This window comes from Rhinolophus ferrumequinum, chromosome 10 (genome assembly GCF_004115265.2).
Source record: "Rhinolophus ferrumequinum isolate MPI-CBG mRhiFer1 chromosome 10, mRhiFer1_v1.p, whole genome shotgun sequence".
Lineage (NCBI taxonomy): Eukaryota > Metazoa > Chordata > Mammalia > Chiroptera > Rhinolophidae > Rhinolophus > Rhinolophus ferrumequinum.
In genome coordinates this window covers 14,275,635-14,296,482 of record NC_046293.1, presented here as the reverse complement: position 1 = coordinate 14,296,482, position 20,848 = coordinate 14,275,635, and the positions used below count along the sequence as shown (strand labels likewise).

The 20,848-nt window shown below is 48.0% G+C and overlaps 1 protein-coding gene and 1 pseudogene across 1 annotated transcript in view; one reads left to right on the top strand and one right to left on the bottom strand.

The window, feature by feature from the left end:
- NUAK1 (NUAK family kinase 1) overlaps positions 1-3,095 on the bottom strand; it is a 72,274-nt gene extending 69,179 nt beyond the window's left edge. Inside the window, exon 1 of the mRNA XM_033117454.1 lies at positions 2,482-3,095. Within this exon, the coding sequence (XP_032973345.1) occupies positions 2,482-2,739 (258 nt within the window). The 5' untranslated portion in view covers positions 2,740-3,095. The remainder of the gene's footprint in view (positions 1-2,481) is intronic.
- Positions 3,096-3,662: 567 nt separating this feature from the next.
- Positions 3,663-20,684, top strand: LOC117028339 (non-POU domain-containing octamer-binding protein-like; annotated as a pseudogene).
- The last annotated feature ends 164 nt before the right edge of the window (positions 20,685-20,848 follow it).

Below are 20,848 nucleotides of genomic sequence, written 5' to 3'. Positions count from 1 at the left end.
AGAAGAAAACTCCCGGTTTATACTTGAGATGAAAATTTCTTGCTTTTCTTGACAGATTGAGTCACCAAGCACTGTACGGGCAAGAACAATTTGCTAACCACTTAGTTGTTGTTGTTGTTTTATTTTCTGTTCAGCCAGGCACAGGGAATTTTCCACCTGACAATTCCTGTTTCTCACTTAAGTTCTTACACCATCTGTGAGCAGTGTGCTCAGCAGGGGCAGGACTCAAGGCCACGGAGGACTTCCCTTCACAGAACAGTTTTCCCATCTATTTAATGCAAGGTTTTCACCAGATGATTTTGCTAACATTCTAAGTTTATCTATCCAGTAGAAAGCAGTTTGAAAATTGCAAGTTTGGGGGCCTGGGTCTTCTACAAGATTCAAAAATCTCTGTATAATTTTTGAGTAAAACAAGAGATTGAGCTGAAACTAATAGCACAATGGGAAACCAAACTAAGGCTGGACAATAACAGCAGAACTCCTATGGCTGAGAAATGAACCTCTTCTGTTCTCAGGGCTCCCCCTCGTGGCCATTCGTGTAAATTCCGACGGAATGTTTAGAGTTTCTGCAAATAAAGGGAGACACCCACCAAAAAAGAAAGGCAGGCTCCCCCCTACTGATGCAATCCCTTTCACTCTAACCTACTCTGTTGTTCAGACAGCCAGACCAATGCCTGACAGGAAGCCCCAGTGAAGCTAATAAAGGCGTCTGCCATAAGACAAGCTTTCATTCTTTCAGTTGGCGGTAGCTCCCCAGCATTCAGGCTTCTGCGTCCCCTCACAGATCCCAGACACACCCTTACCACTCAACCCCTCACAAGCTCACATCCTCAACCTGCAACTCCAGCTCCGTCTGTTTTTCATTATTCTGCTTTCCAACTTCCCAGCGCGATTCTTCAACAGCTATTAAGACAACATGAGCAAGGAGCTAAGCTTAGTTTTTGCTTATTCAACATCCAGCCTGGGGAATATCACCTCAGAAGAAAAGCATGAATGAAGTGCACTTTTCTCAGCCTCTTCTTCCACAAACCTGAAAGTGTGTTCCTCAAAGGACATTTTTACAACCACCCCCTCCTTAAAATTTTCAACCTACAAAACTGGCACCTGCCCAGAGTGAATTCTCACCTACTTGCCTGGTACAGAATTTGTTTATTGGAGCCAGTTTAAAAATACAGTGCACGATGTCTCAAATTTCCAACGAACCTATAACAGACTTTTAAAAAGCTATAGGATAAAGTTCTATCAACCCAAACAATGAAGCTTAGAATGAGGGAGTTATCCAGGTATCCAAATATTTGAGAATTAGGGTGCTGAACTTTCTGATTGGTGTCCCATTTTTTTCCACAGGGCTGTCTCTGCACAAACACAAAAGAAAAATACCAACATCAACCTACCACTTCATTCAACAATTCATTTTGCTATTTCCCTGTGGTTATTTGTTAAGTTTATAAGCAACCCTGGACCCCTATACAACCTCCCCCAAAATGCCCCATAATTAGTTCCTGACTTTGGCCCTAAATCGATTAAAATAATATCTGATATGCTTCAAATCAAAGAACCGTGTTAATTTTCTGCCACACCACATAAAATCTTTCTGCAACAGTCAGTCACTTTGAACCCAACCCTCTAGCCACAAGCAGTGTGGATTTCAGGGGCCTGTTCTGCAGAAAGGAAAATGACAACAAACCAAGGTGGGGACAACCCAGAGACCCCAAGGTGCTCCTTGGGGCTGTGCAAATGGTGTTGAGACCCTGGCAGGGTTTCAGCTGTCACAAAGAGTGGGGCGGCTGGGCCAGACCCCTAAAGCAATTTAGTAGCCCTGCAGCCAGGACCTGGAATGTAATTGCATCTGCTGCAAGTTAGCATGTGTGTGGCTACCCATGCCCTGGGCTGTTCAGTCCTCCCAGAAGCCAGACGCAAACTGTCACAACCTTCAGGCATGCAGCTGCCTTTACCTTTGCTGCCTAACCTTCTCTCTGAAAAACTGGCAGGAGTCCCTCGTCCCTTGCAGCGACAGCAGCACCAGGGTGATGGGGAGTGCCAGTTGGGGGATACAAGGGGGTCCCACTCATCTACAGGACACGGGACTTGGGGAACCAGCTCTGAGCTGAGGACGTGGGTCTGTTTGGAGTTAGAGCAATAAGGCATTTATTTCAGGGCATGGTCTGAATGCGTGCCCGCGAGGAAGACCCCGACGGTCCCAACATTGCAAAGTGTTTGCAAATCATAAACACTACTTTGCTGCTGGGATAAAAACCCCTAAAATATGCGCAGACAGGATGTAACAAGTGTTTCGGGAGAGAAACACGCCTGAGTCACGGGGAGCTGGGGGGAGAGCGAGGACTCTGTCTAGGGGTTCCCGGGAAGCCCCTCTCAGACAAGAGCGCCTCGGTGCCCAAGACCCCCGCCCTGCATGCCCTCAGTCCCCAGCAGCGTCCAGCCAAACCGGCGCCCCCCCCTCCGCGGGCTTTCCCCACTCACCACACGGCCCGAAAACCTCTCGGTAGCCCTCTTGACTTTGCCGTAGGTGCCTTTACCCAGGGTCTCCTGCAGTTCGTAGCGGTGCTTCAAGTTGTGCTTGTGGTGATGCCGTTTCACCCCGTGCGGCTTCCTGGGTTCCGGGGCCGCCGCCGCCGCGGGGGCTGCGGTCGCCCCCGCCACCGCCTCCGGGGGAGAGCCTGGCGCCCCCGACCCCAAGTAGGGGCCGTCCCGGACCGCGGGCGCAGCGGCCCCCTCCATGTCCAAACACGGGGCGAGCCGGGCTGGAGAGGGCAGGACTGGGCACAGCGCTCTGCGTGTCGGGGTCCCCGCTGAGGGAAGCCGGGGTGCGCTCAATGTCGCCCCCGCAGCATTGAGGAGGCGGCCGGATTCCGCTCGGGCTGCGGCTGGGTCACTGGCAGCGGCGGGGACTGCACATCTGGCGCACCGGGCGCGCACGGTCCGCGCACCGCCCACCCGCCGCCGCGAGCTGCGGAGCGTTGGACGAGGTGGCGGCGGTGGCAGCGGAGGCGGTGGTGTTTGCAGGAGGGAGGGGAGAGGGGTGGCTCCGAGCGCAGGAGGGGAGTGTTATGTGGGCGCCGCGCCCCCCGACCCCTCCCCGAGAGGACGGGCAGACCCGGCGGGGGCGGGGCGGCGCGCTAGCCGGGCCGGGAGGGAGGGGGAGTGAGGGGCGGCGCGGCCGGGGCTTCCCCCACCTCCCCGCCGCCACCGGGGGCCCGGGGCCACCCCGAGCTAGAAGGGGGATGGGTGCGTGTCGCGAATCGCCCTTTGTGCTGCGCGGTGTAGGCCGCAGCGGCGACCAGGGGGCTTTGTCCTCGTACGGCCGGGACGGGGACCGGGGGCTTCCAAGCCCGGGCGCCCCCTCCCCGGCCTCGCCCGCCGCAGCTACCGCGGGCCCTCTGCCGCGGCCGCTGCCTCCTGCTCCAGCCGCTCGGCCTCCCTTTCTGCTCGCGCCCGGGCGGCGGCAGCAGCTCGCGGAGCCCTGGGGCCCGGCAAACGAGAGCGCTCCGAGCTGAGGGCCGCTGGGGCCCGCTCGCGATCCAGCCGGGGGCGCCCCGAGCCCGGGCGCCCCTTCATTCTTTTAGGTGTCGCCGCGGCCGCCAGTCCGGAGCTGGGGGAGACGCTGGGGGAGGGGAGGCAGGGCGGGTGTTGGGTTACAGGCGATGAGTCACGGGCCCCCTCCCGCCGCATGCGCACCCCTCCCGCCCCGCCAGGGCGCGCACCCTCGCCTCGCAGGCCTCTACCTCCAGCTGGGGGAGGACTGCCAGCCTGGGGCAGCTGTGCGCCCCAGAGAACCCCAAGAGGCGCGCTTTGACCCGGGCTCCGCGCCCTCCCTGAAGAAAGGAGAAAGGGAGGCTCGGAGGCTGAACCTGGGGCCTGCCGCCGGACTACCGGCCCTCCATCACCATCCAGGATTCCGGCCCGGGTAGCCGCCTGGGAGAGAGAGAAAGATGGCATGGAAGAGATGGGGCGCTAGAGGCGCCAGGACGGAGCTGGGCGCCCACCCTGCCCGCCAAGGCTGCCTTTGGAGGTGGGCAAGTCAGGGACCCCAGATGGAGCAGGGCCCGGGGCCTGCTGGGCAGGAAGCAACTTGCAGGCCTACTGGCCCTTTGGGCCTTGGGAGTTTTCCTTTAACTAAAGAGGCTAGATCCTGGAGATGGTAACAGCGACTGCATCCCACCGCAGCGAGGCAGCTCCCCACCCCCATTTCCTAAGAATCGGCAAGGAAAAATAAAGAAGGCAAGAGAAAAAGAGGCCTTAGGGAAATTTTTTTTTTTCATAAATGGTGCAGTATACCAAACGGGGATAGGAAGAATGAGGTATGAAGAATGTCTGGTGCATTCTGTAGATTCCCTGGTGGTTCTTTACTTTTTCACTAGTGAGCCGGGCTCCTTCCTCTGCAGCTCTCAGGTTCACCACTTCTGCATTCCTACTGTCTTCACTCTTTTCTACCCCTATCACCTTACCCTGGACTCCTACAAGGGCATGTCCTCCCAGAAAGCCCCCTCCCTGCTGCCAGAGTAATGGCCTAAAACACTGCAGTCATCACCTCCTCCATCCCTGTTCCTCTGCCACACGCCAGTGCTTGGTTTGCTTATCTATCCAAACTTCTCTTATACTGCAGCTTGACATATACCCTTCTGCCACTTCCTGCCTTCCCCAGGAGCACACAACTGGCTATTGCACAACACAAACACAGGCCATGTTGATTCAATTCCTATTCTGTCCTCCACACTTGCAGTGCCTCCCTGCCCCACTCCTGAAACCGTAGTCTGCTTTTATACAAAGTCTGTAGACATTGTGTGTGCAGAATAGAGTCTGAGTGAGGTAGCATGCAGGTTGAGCCTGGCTTCCCAGTGGATAGGCTATGTGACCTTGGTCAAATGTCTTAACCTCTCAGAGCTTCGGTTTCCTCTTCTTCAAATATGGATTAGCAGGTCTGTTTTAGAGGTGAACAAATTGTGTCTATGGTGGTAATTAAAATTGTTCACCAGATATTTTCTGGTTCTTTCCCACCCTGGGGAGGTGGTAGGAATCCACTACCTTATCCTCCTGAAATTAGATGTGGCCATGTGACTTGCTGAGGCTAATGGAATGAAAGCAAAAGTGATACGCATTGCTTTTCAGAAATTTTTAAGAGCCAATGGGCAAATCCCCATATCGTGACAATTGTGAAAGTACCGTCTTGGCAATCCTATCTTGACAACCATGGAAGTACAGAGCCTCCCCCAGCCAGCCTGGGTCTCTGTAAAGATGGCAGAGCAGTCCCACTACCCTGCATTGGAAAAGTAGCGTGAGCAAACATCAAACTTGGATAGCGTTAAGCCAGGGAGATTTAGGGGGTTGTTTGTCACAGCAGCAAGACCTAGCTTATCCTAGCTAATAGTGCTGCTCCTGAGTGCATGGGGCATAATCAGTATTCATAGAATGAAGAGCACCTACCATCGGCTGGTACCATTTTATGACAATAAACCATCTTCTGTAAAGTGGTTGTAATAATCCCTATTTTCACCTGAGGAGATCATATCATAAAGATTAAGTAATTTGCCTGGGATTACACAGGTTGTAAAAGCAGCGCCTGGATTTAAACCCGACCTATCCAGTTCCAGAGCTTGTGTTCTTCCTCTTCCAAATACACTGTGCTGCCTCTCCTTAAATGGGAAGGATGGAAACACCCCATACAATGCCTGGCACACAATCATGCCCAAGCACTGGGAGTTCCTCTCCAGACTGAATTCCTATAGCATTTATAATTTGGACCACACTTCAGCACAATGTTATCATGCATTGCATTCAAGTGTTTTCCATAGATAAAGCATTTCCTCCAACAAGATCCCAGACTCCTTGATTTAGAGCTTGCATTCTGGAGTCAGACTGCCTGAGTTCAAGTCCCTGTCCCATCACTACTAATGGACCATCTTGGACAATTCCTCTCCCCGACTATGCCTCCAGCTCTCTCAACTGCAAAATGGCAATGGTAATCACATAGGTGGTATCGGCGATGGTAATAGTATGTCCCATGGGGTTGGTGTGAGGATTAAGGGATATACTATCTACACTCAATAAATCATCAGGGGAGGTGATCTATGATGACCCCTCCAGTGCTGACAATTCTTGACTCATTTTTAGATTTCAGTTTTGCATTCCTTCTTTTTCTCCCTTCTTTGCGTGCATGTGAAGAGGATGGAGTAAGATGACATTTGGCAACAGTCCCATTTGCTTTGTTTTCTCTGTCCTAAACTTTCTACTGAAAAATAAGATAGCTTCTTCCTGAGGGAAACAAAACAGCGGGGATTCATTGGAAGGTTCTATTCTTGAGAAGAGAAACTGAAATGTGATAAATTCCCCATCAACAGGGAAAGCACTGGCAGGCCTCCAGAAACAGAAAACAGCACTGTGCCACCCTGGAAAGAGTGGCCACCAGAAAGTCCAGAATGTAAATATGTTGCGTTCAGGACCATGCTGGAGTCATGTGGGAGAAAACCTCTGATTGACTACAACAGAAGAGACTTTGGGTTTGACAAAGGTTAAACGGGGGGTTCTGGGCAGGGTGGAGAGCGATATAAAGAGCTCTCCTCTACATTTTGCTCCCTGAATGGGCGGGTGCTTTCAACCGTGTTAGCTAAGTGCTTACCATGGTTCCATCACGAGTCTAGGTACTAGGGATCCAAAAGGGAACAAAAACAAAGTCCCTGTCTTCATTAGGTTTACAGATAGACAATGAGCCATGGACAAAGAAACGTGTTACATGCCAGGTACTGGTACGGATTAGCAGGAAGAACAAAGCAAATTCAGGAGGTACAGAACCATGAGGGTGGTAAGGAGAAGACTTTCTGATAAGGTGACATTTGAGCAAAGGCCCCAAGGAAGGAAGGGAGTGTACAACCTGGATATCCGGGGGACAGTAGGTTAGCTGGGGGAAGACCCTCCCAGCCCTAGGGCATAGTAAGTGCAAAGGCCCTGAGGCAGTAATATCCATGACGTGTTTCTGAAATAGTGAGGAGGTCATTGTGAGTGGAGTGAACTAGGAGAACAGTAGGAGTTCAGGCCAGAGAGTTAACAGAGGACCAAATCATGTAGGGCTTTGTGAAATGATGTAAGAACCTTTGAGTCAGGCAGGGTTTTATTCTGAGTCAGGCAGGAAGCCACTGGCCAATTCTGATTAGAGCAGTGACATAATCAGACTTGAGTTTGAAAAGGCTCCTCCTAGCCACTTTATTGAAAATAGACTTGGAGAGAACGATGGGATTTGGGGATAGGGGATACTATGACAAATGCTAAGGAGTGGTGACTACATAAAGCAAGAACTACAGCACTTTGGTCAGTCTCCTGAGTGCCATCCTTCCTCAATCTAGTCACAATAGTTTGATCCTAAAACACATCTGACCCTGTGTCTCCCTCTCCCAAGACTCTGCTGATCTCCAGAACAAAGTCCAGACCCCTTAGCCTGACACCCAGGGAAGCATGATAAGATAAGGAGAGCATGACATTAGCATCAGAAAGACCCAGATTAGAATCCTGCCCTTACTGTTCACCAGCTGTGTGACTTTCCCCAAGTCACTGGACCTCTCTGACCTGGATTTTCCTCTCGTGCTGACCTGCATGTGAGCTCCCTGCTATATATTCAGCATGTCTCGTTCCCTGCTATATAGTCAGCACCCGGAACACTGCCTAGCACATAGTAGGCACTCAACAAATATGTGTGAAACTGATGAATGAGCTAATGTAGGAGAAAGCATTAGGCATAGTGGCTAGCACACAGGTGCCCTGCAAATGCGCCTTTCTCTTGCTGAGTAATGCTCACTTCCCTTTTTTAAAAAAATTTTTTTATTAGTTTCATTGTACAAAACACTGTAATAGACATTTATCTTTTATACCCCTCACAAAGTGATAACCCCCCTCCCCTAATCTACTACCCCTCTGTTATCGCATACAGCCATTACATTTCCACTGTCTCTATTCCTAATGCTGTACTCCGCTTCTTGTACAAAAATATATATATATACACATAAACTTGTAGTTGACATTCATTATTGTTCAGCTTCAGCTTCAGGTGTACAGTGCAGTGATCAGGCATCTACATCTTCCCTGAGGTGGTCTCCCTAATAAGACAAGTGTCCACTGGATACCCTACAAAATCTTTACGACATTATTGATTACATTCCCCAAATTGATTTTCGTATCCCCGTAGCAATCCTGTGGTTACCGACTGTGCTTTCTAATCCCCTCACCTTCCCCCTTATCCCCACCCCCCCTCCCATCTAGCAACCCTCAGTTTTTCCTCTATGTCTCTGAGACTGTTTCTGATTAGTTCATTCATTTATTCTTTTCTTTAGATTCCACATATAAGTGAGATCGTACGGTATTTGTCTTTCTCTGTCTGACTTACCTCACTTAGCATAATGCTCTCTGGGTCCATCCATGTTGTTGCAAATGGTAAGATTTTGTTTTTCTTTATGGCTGCATAATACTCCATTGTATAAATGTACCACAGTTTCCTAATCCAGTCGTCTACCGATGGGTATTTGGGTTGTTTCCATGTCTTGGCTATTGTGAATAGCGCTGCAATAAACATAGGGGTGCATAGATTTTTTTCAAATTAGCGTTTTGGAATTCTTTGGATAAATACCCAAGAGTGTGGGATTGCTGGGTCATAAGGTAGTTCCATTTTCAATTTTTGCTCACTTCCCTTTGCTGGAATGGTCTGACCCTAACTGTACTGATTTGTAGCCACACCACCTTCTCCCACCAAGCATCCTACATCAGGGGCACTTCTCATGGTTTCATGCCTCTCTGCCTTTGCATACACTGTGCCCAATGCCTGGGACACGCCCTCACTTATCCTCCAGATGACAAACTCCTACTCATTGTGGAGACCTAGCTTAAGACGTCACCTCTCCTTTGATCCTGCATTAGAACTGAATGCTCAGTTCTCTGTCCCCAGAGCGCTCTGTTCCTGGGTCTATTATAGCATTTACTTCATAGTATTACAATTATGTGACTATGTGCCCAGCTCCGCCCAGTTGCCTGAGAGCCCAGGATGGTCAGGTCTAAAACATTGCTGTCCAATAAAAATATGATATGAACTACAGATACCACTTTAACTTTTCTAGCAGCCGCATTAAAACAGGTTTAAAAAAGGAATTAATTTTAATAATGTATTTTATTTAACCTAGTATGTCCCGATTATTATCATTTCAATATGCAATCATATGTAATCAATATAAAAATTCATTGATGACGTATTTTACATTCTTTTGGTACTGCCTTCGAAATTCGTTGTTCATTGTACCCTTAAATCTCAACTCAGCTAAGTTTTTAATGGTTGAACTGAAATGTAATCCTAGTGAAACAATAAAGTTGTACTTAACAGAAAAATATTTCACACTGCTCCAGGGTTTCTTAATTTAAAAGTTAGTTAATTGCACAAAATTAAAATTTTAGTTCCCCAGCCACAGAGCCACACTCCAAATGCTCAATAGTCACATGTGGCTAATGGCTATTGTATCCAACAGTACATACTTAGAGCTTATTCTTGTTTCTAATGAAAGTATAGATCTGGTTTGTAATGGGTGCCATATAAACATTGGATGGATGTATGGCTAGATGGATGGATGGAGTATGGATGGATGGATGAATTTTACTACTTTTACTTCCTCCCTATTTTACTGTCCTATTTATGACTCTGGAAATGAATAGTCCAGGAAAGAGAAAATAAACTTAAGGGAAAGGTGAATCCATAGAAATCTTCCTTGTCCTCCCAATTTTTCAATTTGTCCCACTGGGCAATGGTCAAATGTACCAAAGTTTTACTCCCTGATCCATGCAGCACCTTCAACTCTTTGCTCAGATGCCACCTTGTCAGTGTGGTCTTTCCTGACCATCCCATTTAAAACTGCAGCTCACCTCCTCCCTCCCCCTACCACTGGTTCTCCTGACCCGCTTTCCTTGCTTTATTCACCATTGTATTTATCAGCCTGTAATGCATAATATAATCTACTCATTTGTTGTGTTTGTCTAGACAAAGCAGGGACTTTTCTCTATATCATTCACTCATGAATCCTCAGTACCTGGTCTATAATAAGTGCTCAATAACTATTTGTGGAAAGAATAAATGGGTAAATGAATAGTTTGAATCCCAGCTCTTTCATCTGCTAGCTCTAAAAATCCTAGTAAGTAATTAAAGATTAAACCTCAGTTCCCTCATCTGTAAAATGGGTATCCTCGTAATAATTATCTTACAGAGTTGAGCGACATGACCCTACAGGGTTAATGCTTACCTTATAGAACTAAATAAGATAAAGTCTATGATGTGTTTAGCATAGTACCTACATAGCCATGTGGTATGCACTGATAAAATGGTAGCTGCTATTATTACTATTTAAATAATATTAGTAGATTTAATCTATCAGGTCTATAACACATAAACAATATCAGGTCTATAGCCCTGTAAAGCAATTTGAATTTCCCAAGTAACTCAGTCCCAAACAAACAAACAAAAAAAACCAGGTCAGGGGAAAAAAGTCCTGAGATCTAAAGTTCCTACATAATTGCCTATATTTACCTGTGCTGTTTTGATTTGTGTTTCTAACCATGGGATACAGGTCACTCAGCCCTGCCCTGCCAAGATGCAGGGCAGCTCAGTGTCAGGTCATGCATCCGTTACGTTTATTGTCACCAGGGACTTCGGCTCTAAAAGCAGGCACAAGAGGGAGAGCATTCCAGGATGTCAGCAGCCTGTCATTGACAGCAGAAGCTCTTGGCTCACCTGCTATGGAGCAGTCACATGGTCCTTAGATAGCCCAGTTCCTGGCAGCTGGGCCCAAGTGGAGCCAGGCTGCCCAGGCAGCCAGCGCGTGAGGGAGAGTGATCTGCCTTCCCCGCAGAGGAGGCACGTGCCCCAAATTCCTCTCAAGGGCCTGCTTCTCCTGCTCCCTCTCCAGCCTCATCCTTTGAAACCCTTGGTTTAACAGCCACATTTTCAATCTGCCCTTCCCTTCATGATCTCTGCATCCACCTGTTCACTCATTCATTCACCCAACAAATGTTACTTGAGTATCTATGAGATGCAGTCCTTGTGCCAGGAATGGGGATAGATGAAGAGTAATATACGCCAACTCATGACCCCTGCTTTACCCCAATAAGTTTATTAAAACATTTTTTAAAAGGAGTCATATAGGACAATCTCTGCCCTCGGGAACTTTCTAACACCTTCCATTGGTATCATGCTTTATAGTTTACAAAACGTTTTCACACAAGTGGTCTCTCTTAATTCTCATCTCATCATATCTTACTTGGGATTCGGTATTTTCACGTTGCCCACATTTCACTTGATGTGCTAAGAGACGGAGTGCCTTATCTGCGGTCTCGCGGCTCACAAATGGAGAGCCAGGACTCAAAACTCAGGTATTTGGGCTACACTGCAGCTCGTATCCAAGCAACACCACATCTCACAAACAGCAGTTCTATAAAAGTCACAAAAAGTCAGCTCCCTGAAAGATAAAGGCCGTTTGACTGTATATCTAACAGCTCTAAAAAGAAATTGCACGTTATACGTGGAGAGAAGCGGACCCCCTTCCCCAGCACAACAGAAAGTCCCAGACGTTTGGACGAATGAGAAGCCTCTCCAGATCCGTCTTTCCGTGGCCCTTCCAGTACATACAAGCACCTCACTCGGGCTTCCTGAAACCTTAGAACACAGAGCCCCAACTGTCCAAATTAACAGCATGTGGACAAATGCTGGAAACGCACACACAGGTATGAACCACACCGCCTTCCCCCATTTCTAGGGTTCCTACCTTTAAACCTGAAGTTCTCTGGGAGAAACATCCAGGTGGCTTTATTAGAACAAACGTCTTCCCACAGCGCCACCAAGTGGCTGAGTCATTCTTTGCCGATTCAAAGCTCCACGAAACAGGCAGAAGAAATGCTTCAAGACAAGGCAAGGCACGAGATACTGAGAAATAGAACTTGGCACAAAGGAGGTGGGTTGGAGAAATTCAGAGTAGATTTAGGAGGTGTGGATGTCCTCAGGACAGGCAGAAGGCAAGCAGTCATAGCTGTTTATCAGAAAGCAATTTGGCAGAAATGATGAGGGCTGCACCTGGCCAACCCCTTGCCTTTTTATAGATGGGAAAATTGAGGTTAGAGTCCTGATCTCCCAACTCCAACTCCTCATCCTGCACACTTTCCCTCCCATTGTGCAGTCTCTCTGGGGCTCGGTCTCCCCATATATAAGATGAGGATAATGACACTCTTCATCATCGGGGCAGTGTCAAAATTTCCAAAAGCAGGTTTGTGAAAGGCGTTTGTAAAATACTTTGTTCGTGGTTACTTGTGAGGTCTCCATCTCCTTTCTATAATGACATGGAATGCACAGAGTTTTCAGCCTCCAGATTAGAGTCCTGTGAACCAAAAGGAAGAGTCAGAGAAAGGATAGGACAAAGGACCCCAGCCTGGCTTCGGCTAGGCCTTCTGCTCTTTCAAAAAGGGCAGCCGCCTCAATGTTCTTTCAAAAGGGCAGCTGATTGTATTCTGGGTGCCTTCATTATGCCAGATGGGCATTTAGGGAAATTAATGTGTCCTTGGGGTATTTCCACCCAGCAGTCCCTTTCCAGCCTTGCACTCTGCTTCTCACCTCTGGCCTTCTCCGGTTACCATCGGGCTTTCTCTGTATCAGGCAGATGGCAGGTGATGAGTGGACACTGGCCCGAGGGACTAGATCCCTACACTGACAAAGAATGAGCCATGGACAGTGGACAGTCACCCAGGCAATTTGTAAAGAGAGGCAAGGATCAGCTGCTGAGGCAGGAGACAGTGAGCAGCCCACTGTCCACAGCAAGACACAGCACTTATCCAGTGAATCTGGGCCCTAATACCTTTACCTAAAATGTCCCAGCAGCTCTTACCAAATTGCTTGGGTCATGGGCCTACCTGCTGGCTCAGATCTCTATTTGATTGTGGGCTCCTTAGCATCCAGCTGCATCTATCTAGAATGAACCTGGCCAAAGTTGAAAGGAATAAAGCACAGAGGAAGTCCAATGAAGGAGAGGCCATGGATATTGAGAATGGAAGCTCTGAAGTTAGATCTGGGTCAAATTTCACTCTTTCCATTGCTGGCTGTGTGACATTGGGCAAATTGCTTAAGTTCTCCAGTCCTCTGTTTGTGCATGTACAAAATGGGAACAATACCTAACAATTTAATTTGGGGAGGATTATATTAAAGTAGCCTTCAAATATATGGTGATGGAAGGAGAACTGACTGGGTGGTAAACACACAATGTGATATACAGATGATGTATTACAGAATTGTACACCTGAAATCTAGGTAACTTTACTAACAATTGTCACCCCAATAAACTTTAATTAAAAAAAAAGTAGCCTTGTCTGGCACATCTATAAGGGCTCAATTTAAAAGGGGCATTGTTGTTTTTTTACTATTGGGGCAGCATTTTCAACTTAGGCATTTTGGTAGCCCTTTGCCTCTCAGATCAGGACTGCAAAGAATTACTTGCTAAATGTGAACGAATGGGTAAATGGATGAACTGACGAGCACAAGAGCAGGCTGCTTCATTCTGTCTGATAACGTCCAGAAGAGATGCTATTGAGTTATTTTGTCCAATTTACAGTTGAGTAGTATGAGTCCCACAGCTATTCCTCTTCTTGAATCAACTTCCCCACTTCTTGAATCTAGGCTAGCTTTGTGACTTATTTGCTTGGCCAATAAAATGCAGTGGAAGTGATGTTCAGGCAGTTCCAAGCCTGGACCTCAAGGGGCCTTGTTCTCTCTCTCTCTCTCTCTCTCTCTCTCTCTCTCTCTCTCTCTCTCTCTCCGTCTCTCTCCCTCTCTCTCTCTTGGACTTGGGCCTCTGCCACAGGAAAAAGCTGGGCTGGTCCAGCCTGTTGGAGAATGGGAGGCCACATGCAGCACAGATGAGCCAACCCAGCTGAGGCCATCCTAGACCAGCCAGGCCATGTAGCAGCTGACCACAGATGCATGAACCCAGCAGCCATAAGTCCTACCTGGCACAAATAAGACAAATAACGAGTCACACAGACTCTCAAGAGAAAAATAAATGGCTCTTGTTGTAAGCCACCAATTTTTTGTAGTCATTTGTTACACAGCAAAAGCTAACTAATATAATTGGCAATCCTGGATAGTGAGAGTTGCCGTGACCATGTTCAGACCCTCTTAAGGATGAAATGAGGCAACAACCAGCTCACCTGCTGCCCTGGTCCGTTAGGTCCAAGACCCCCGTTCTCTTCCCTTTTGCCCTCTCTCCAAAGACTAGTCACATGGTCTGCAAGATGAGAAAGGACCACAGTGGTTCCCAATACTCTGTGGAAATAAGCCAAGCAGGCAAACAGGTCTTTCATTCCAGTCTCCAAGGGTTTTAATACACCAGCTCTCAACCCCTGACATAAATCTTGCTCTACCAAGAAGTGACTATTGTGTATCCCAGAATCAGAACATTTCAAAGGAATGTTCAGTGAATAAAACAAAGTGCCAGGAAAGCCTCTTACGTAACTCAAAGGAACTGAAATCAATCCCTTTGGAAGTGACTTGGACCTTGGAGAGGACACTTGTCTGTTTTTCTGGCTGGTGATTGAGGACTCAGCATTTCTAGAAAGGGATGAGAAGAACCTTGCTGTTCTCTCACCAGTTCTTGGCCCCTGTGTCCCCAAGCTGTCGATTTTCAGCTAATGGGCTCTATCTCAATAAACTAAGATGGTTCTGATCCCCTTAGGAGAGAGGGGCTGTCTTTTTTATCAGCTTCTTAATTGCCCTATAGCATTTATATAACCCAAGCCAAGAGCCTCAAGATGCATTTCTAGGTGTGCAAGTAGCAGGACAGAGACAAGAAGCCCTTTTTTAGGACTAGCCTAGTAAGCTGGCACCATGTTAGGCCCTGGAAATAAAATGGTGAAAAGACACAGGACCTGCCTTCCAGAAGAAAAAGGAAGCAGGAAAGGAAGACAAAGAGGAGGGATTTTAGAACTAACATGGGTTTTGTTTCTTCAGTGAGTGTTTTTTGGTTTGTTTTGTTTGACGCTTTCATGTACTGAGAATCTGGCACTGTGCTGGGCTTGAGAAGAAAAGAGTGTTAAGAAAATAAACCGGATGCACTTTCAGAAAGATAATAGTAATTGTTGTTAATAATAATAGTGTCAATAGAACTTCCTTGGTTTGGTTTGCTTTTGCTACTTTTTGTGGCAAAATATACATAATATAAAATTTATTATTTTAATCATTTTTAAGTGTTGGGTTCAGGTGTATTAAGTAAAGTCACATTGTCCTGCAACCAATCTCCAGAATTTTTTCATCTTCCCCAACTGAATCTCTGTACCCATTAAAAACCTGCTCCCCGCTCTGCTCTCCCCAAAACCCCTGGCCAACTCCGTTCTACTTTTTGTCTCTATGACATTGACTGGCTGATCTCACTGAGCATTATGTCTTCAAGGTTCATCCATGTTATAGCTTTTGACAGAATATCAATCTTTTGTAAAGCTGAATAACGCACCATGGTATGTGCGTATTCAGGCCACATTGTGTTTAGCCATTCGTCTATCAATGGTTGCTTCCACCTTTTGGCTACGGTAATTAATGCTGCTACGACCATGAATATGAAAATATCTCGTCACGTTCCTCCTTTCGTTTCTTTTGGGTATGTACCCAGAAATGGAATTGCTGGATCCGATGGTGATTCTGTTTAATTGTTTGAGGAACCACCGTACTGTTTCCCACAGTGGCTGCCCCATTTTATATTCCCACTAGCAGTGCACAAGGGATCCATTTTCTCCACATCCTCTTCAACAGATTATTTTCTGGTTTCTTTAATAATATCTGTCCTAATGGGTGTGAGGTAATATCTCATTGTGGTTTTAATTTGTATTTTCTTAATGATTAGGGCTGTTGAGCATCTTCTCCTCTGCTTATTGGCCATTTATATATCTTCTTTGGACCAACATCTATTTAAATCTTTTGGTTTTATTTTTCATGACCATATGCTGCTTTCATGTTTTGTTCCAGGCATTCTAGCAAGCTCCACAGACACATTACAGCATTTAACCTCACTACAATGGAAGGAGGGATTATTATTCCTATTTTACAGGTGAGGAAACTGAGGCTCTTCTCATGCCTTGCAACCTAGGAAGGGACGGAGAGATCTGCGGCAGACCTGGCTGCATTTCACAGAGTGGAGACCTGAGGAAAGGCATCCAGGAGGGGAAACCAAGTGCATACCTGGCCCGGGAGAGATGGTCTTTGTGTCTTATGCATCCCCTTTGTGCCTTTTGCAGCACTTTCCCTCTCCTCTTTCTTCCTTCCCTTCTCTCTTCTCTCCTTTCAGGTCTAAGCTACTAAATGTCTCCTCCCTTCCTGTCAAAATCTGATAAATTCTTAGCACCTCAGTGAGAATGGCTCCCTCCCCAGGAGGATTTTCATTTTCAAAGGCATGAACTGGAAGAGAATGGCCCAGAAAGACCCTCTGGAGGGTCACCCTTAGGACTCTGACTGGGAAAGCTAAATCTAACATGGGTTGAGCAGACCAAAGAAGAGGGGGGCCAGCCAGCTCCAGCCCTACCCCCATGACCTGGTGACCAGGAAGTGTTACCCAACTAGTATTCACTAGTTCTCAATACAATGAATTGCTGGCATAGCTATGAAGTAACTGAGTACCTACTATGTGCCAGGCACTTTACACACATGTAGTCACTCATCTATCTTCCCAACCACCAGTGGTCCTATTGTGAGATGAGGAAACTGACCCTCAGAGAGGTAAAGTAATAGGCTCAAACTCCCACAGCTTTAAGTGGTCCAGTCAGTATTCCAACTCAAGTGGTCTGTTCCAAAGCCTGCACTTAGCAAATATTTCATACTGCCTCCAATTTTCTCCTAGAAGAATTTAGAGACAGAGGTACATGGTAGATATACGACAGATAGATGATAGATAGATAGATAGATAGATAGATAGATAGATAGATAGATAGATAGATAATAGACAGACAGGGGAAGGGGCTTTTTCTCCATTTCTGCTTGATTTTACTTCCTTGTGGAGTAGCTCCACCATCAAAATCAGTCTCTCTCTGGCTCCTCATTCACTCTTCCCCAGGGGAGGAAGTTCCTGTTGTCTATATGTTTGCCTCTCCCACCCAACACAAATCCATTCTGTTCTTTCTCTGGCCCACAGAAACTGATCCCTGTGGGCTATACCCCTTGCCCTCTGGCTTTCAGTTGGGCACAGGCAATGGGAGGCATCAGAAAGGGTCAGAGCGTGAGAAGTGCCCTATAGCTGGCACTTTCTGCATCCATCCATGGCCATGGATCTTGCCCTAGAGACCCCTCTGCAGGGACAGCTTTCCCAAATTAAAAACTTCCGCTTTCCTGGAATCTTTAGTGGAGGTAAGTCCTTCCAGTTGTTGCTAGCATTAGAGTACCACACCACTGCGTGTTTCTCCTTGGACGCTGCCCACACCTCTGTAATGCTCCCTTCTCTTCATTTACATCTTCCCTGAGAGCTCATCACTGTCTCTGGAGGTTCAGACATCAGACAGCAAACAGGGCTGCTTTTGTTAGATCCTACACATACACACACACACACACACACACATGCATACACACACATATTTACACATGCACACCCATACATATTCACATATACACACGCACATACATATACCCCATGCATACACATGCACACATGCATACACACATATAAACACACATACACACACATTCATATATACACACGTGCACACACACACACATATACACCAAATACTGGGAGAACATGAGCCAAAATGCTCAGTGCTTTTCTCTGGGCAACAGGATTACAGGTGATTGTATCTGCTTTTTCTTTAAGCATTTCTATATTTTCTATGACTTTATTTTTGTAATGTTCTTTTTTTTTATTTCCAAAAAAATGCTGATCCGTTGAGAGTGTGTGGGGTGGATATGTTTAGGGGTCCGGAGGTTCTTCTCGTTTCCCCTGAAATCACAGTATGACAATGGGGGGCCTCCCCTGCCTTTGCAAACCCCTCTCCCCAAGCCCTCCCCTGGCCATCACTGAGCACTGAGCCAAGCTCTGCTCTCTCGCCAATGCCACCCTGAGATCTTGAGCATAGCACAGGCCCTCAAGAGCCCTCGCATGCCCCCGAGTGACTAGAGGTGTCAGCTGGCCCTCTGCCGGGGCCCTTGTCCCCTGGTAGCCCATGCTCTCAGGTGTGGAGAATCCCTCCAACCCCCTGCTCCCCATCTGTAGGAGGAGTAAAATCTGAGAAGACCTTGGATCTCCCAGGCAGCCTAGATGAAATTAAGAGTCAAGATCATCAGGCAAGAAAGGCAAATGCCCCTCACCCAGGCCGGGGCTGGGCCCCCAGAGCTCACCAGCCCTTACCGGACTTGTGCATGAGAAAAATATGTTTCCCATGTCCCAGATCCTCCTTCCATCCTCTCTCTGTCACCCCACCCTATTCCACATGTGCTCAGCTCAGTTCTCTCTCAGGACCTGCTCTGAGATCCCAGACATTCTCAGGCAACAATAGCAGGTCAGATGGAAAAGTGTTGCCGCTCCCAGGAGTATTTACATCTTAAATAGAGGAATCATAGAAAGACAACCGCAAAGAGGGCCTTTACTGGAGGAATTCAGGCAGCGGTTGGTTGGCGCAGTCTGTGGAGGAGCAGAGGATGTCATGCTGTCCTCGCACCAGACCATAATCCACTTTCTTCTGCATTTCAAAGGAAGGTCAAGCAGGGTTAGATGGGTCACTGCCCCTGGCTGCTTTTGAGCAGCAGCTAATCTAACAAGGATCTAGCAGCACCAGTTATTGAAATGTGAAAGAGGCCCAAGCAAATGAGTGCAATCCTTCCACCACACTCCCCAGCTCCGCTAAGTCTCTGAAGTAACTGCAGTCAACAGCCTCTGTAGGCAGAAAGGGGAGAGGTGGTGGGTAAACAATCCCTGTGCTCTGCACCTAGCAGTCTCTTAATTTGCTGTGTGATGTTAGGCAACATACTAAACCTCTCTGAGCCTTGTGTCACGATTGCCAATATGAAGAGGTTGGATTAGGTCACCGTTACTCCGAGGAGAGAAACTAGCCAGTAGAGGAGAAGTCAAGGATAGAGAAGACCGGGAGGCACTTGGCTATCTTCCATCCAGGTTGAGGGTACAAAAGCGCAGAGCAATACAGCCTTAAACTTGAAGCCAAACCAGGCCCCAAAGAAGTGTCATCTGCATCACCACCAGCAGCACCAGCAGCAGCCATTCCCGCCACCAATACCTGCAAACAGGCAACAAGCCAGCAGCCAAAATTAAAGCTTGACTATTGACTTGAAGAATTTTAGGAAACCAGGAGAGCAGACCGTCACCCAACGTAGCCGGCTCTTTGTGGGCAATCTTCCTCCTGACATCACTGAGGAGAAATATGGGAAGACGGGCAAAGTCTTCATCCATAAGGACAAGGGCTTCGGCTTTATCCGACTGGAAACACGATCCCTAGCAGAGGTTGCCAAAGTGGAGCTGGACAACACGCCACTCCGTGGCAAGCAGCTGCGTGGGCACTTTGCCTGCCTTGGCACATCCCTTATGGTCCAAAGCCTTCCTCGGTGAGTGTCCAACGAGCTCCCGGAGGGAGCCTCTTCTGTGTTCGGCCAGGTGGAGAGGGCTGTGATCATTGTGGATGACCGAGGAAGACCCTCAGGAAAAGGCGTTGTTGGATTCTCAGGGAAGCTCGCTACACAAGAAAGCTTTGAACCGATTGTAGTGCAGGGGATCCTGCCGGCTACGCCAAGTGTCGTGTGGGGCGTCCGGCGGGGTCTCCGGTCCCGCCCCCCACACAAGAACGCAGGACATGGTGAGGCCAAAAAGGAACACCCACGGAGCCATAGGTAGGGGAGTCACACCACTATACTCTCGCTGGCATCTGGGTCGGAGTCACAGGAAACAGGAGCCACACAATTCTCAACACTCACTGCGCCGCTTGCAGGCTCAGCCACCATCTTCTTGCTAGCTCCCCCTTTTTCTCTTTTTGCTACTAGCCTAGCCACGGCAGTTATATTCATGGCTAATGGCTCACTGGTTACAGCTGACGGCCAACTAGCCACAGCTGCTGGCCACTTGATCACAGTCGATGGCCATTTACTACCTGAGCCAGCACCTTTCTATGTGAGGCCGAGAGCCTGGAAACTGCTTTTGGGGCTCTGTCCCCACACCGATGCAGTGAAGGCTCCTGCCTGCTAACCACATTGCCCCGCCTTGTGACTGCAGAGCCCATGGACCAGTTAGATGAGGAGGAGGGTCTTCCAGAGAAGCTGGTTATAAAGAACCAGCAATTTCACAAGGCGCGAGGGCAGCCACCTAGATTTGCATGGCTTGGTTCCTTTGAGTACGAGAATGTATGCCATGGGCTGGAAGGCATTCACTGAGATGGAGAAAGAGCAGCAGGCCCAAGTGGACCGCAATGCCAAGGAAGCTGGTGAGAAGATGGAGATGGAGGCCGCCTGCCATAAGCACCAGGTCATGGTAATGAGGCAGGATGTGATGTGGCGTCAAGAAGAACTTCGGAGGATAGAAGAACTGCACAACCAAGAAGTGCAAGAATGAAAGCTGCTGGAGCTCAGGCAGGAGGAGGAGCTCAGATGCCGTGAGGAAGAGATGCAGCGAGCACAGGGAGAAATGATGTGGTGACAGCAGGAGATTTGGATGGGCCGATGGCTGTGGGAGGCGCTGTGGACATAAACAAGTGAGGCGCCACGCCCCCTGCTCCTGTGCCAACTGGTACCCCAGCTCCTCCAGGACCTGCCACTGTGACGCCAGATGGAACCTTGGGATTGACCCCACTGACAACTGAA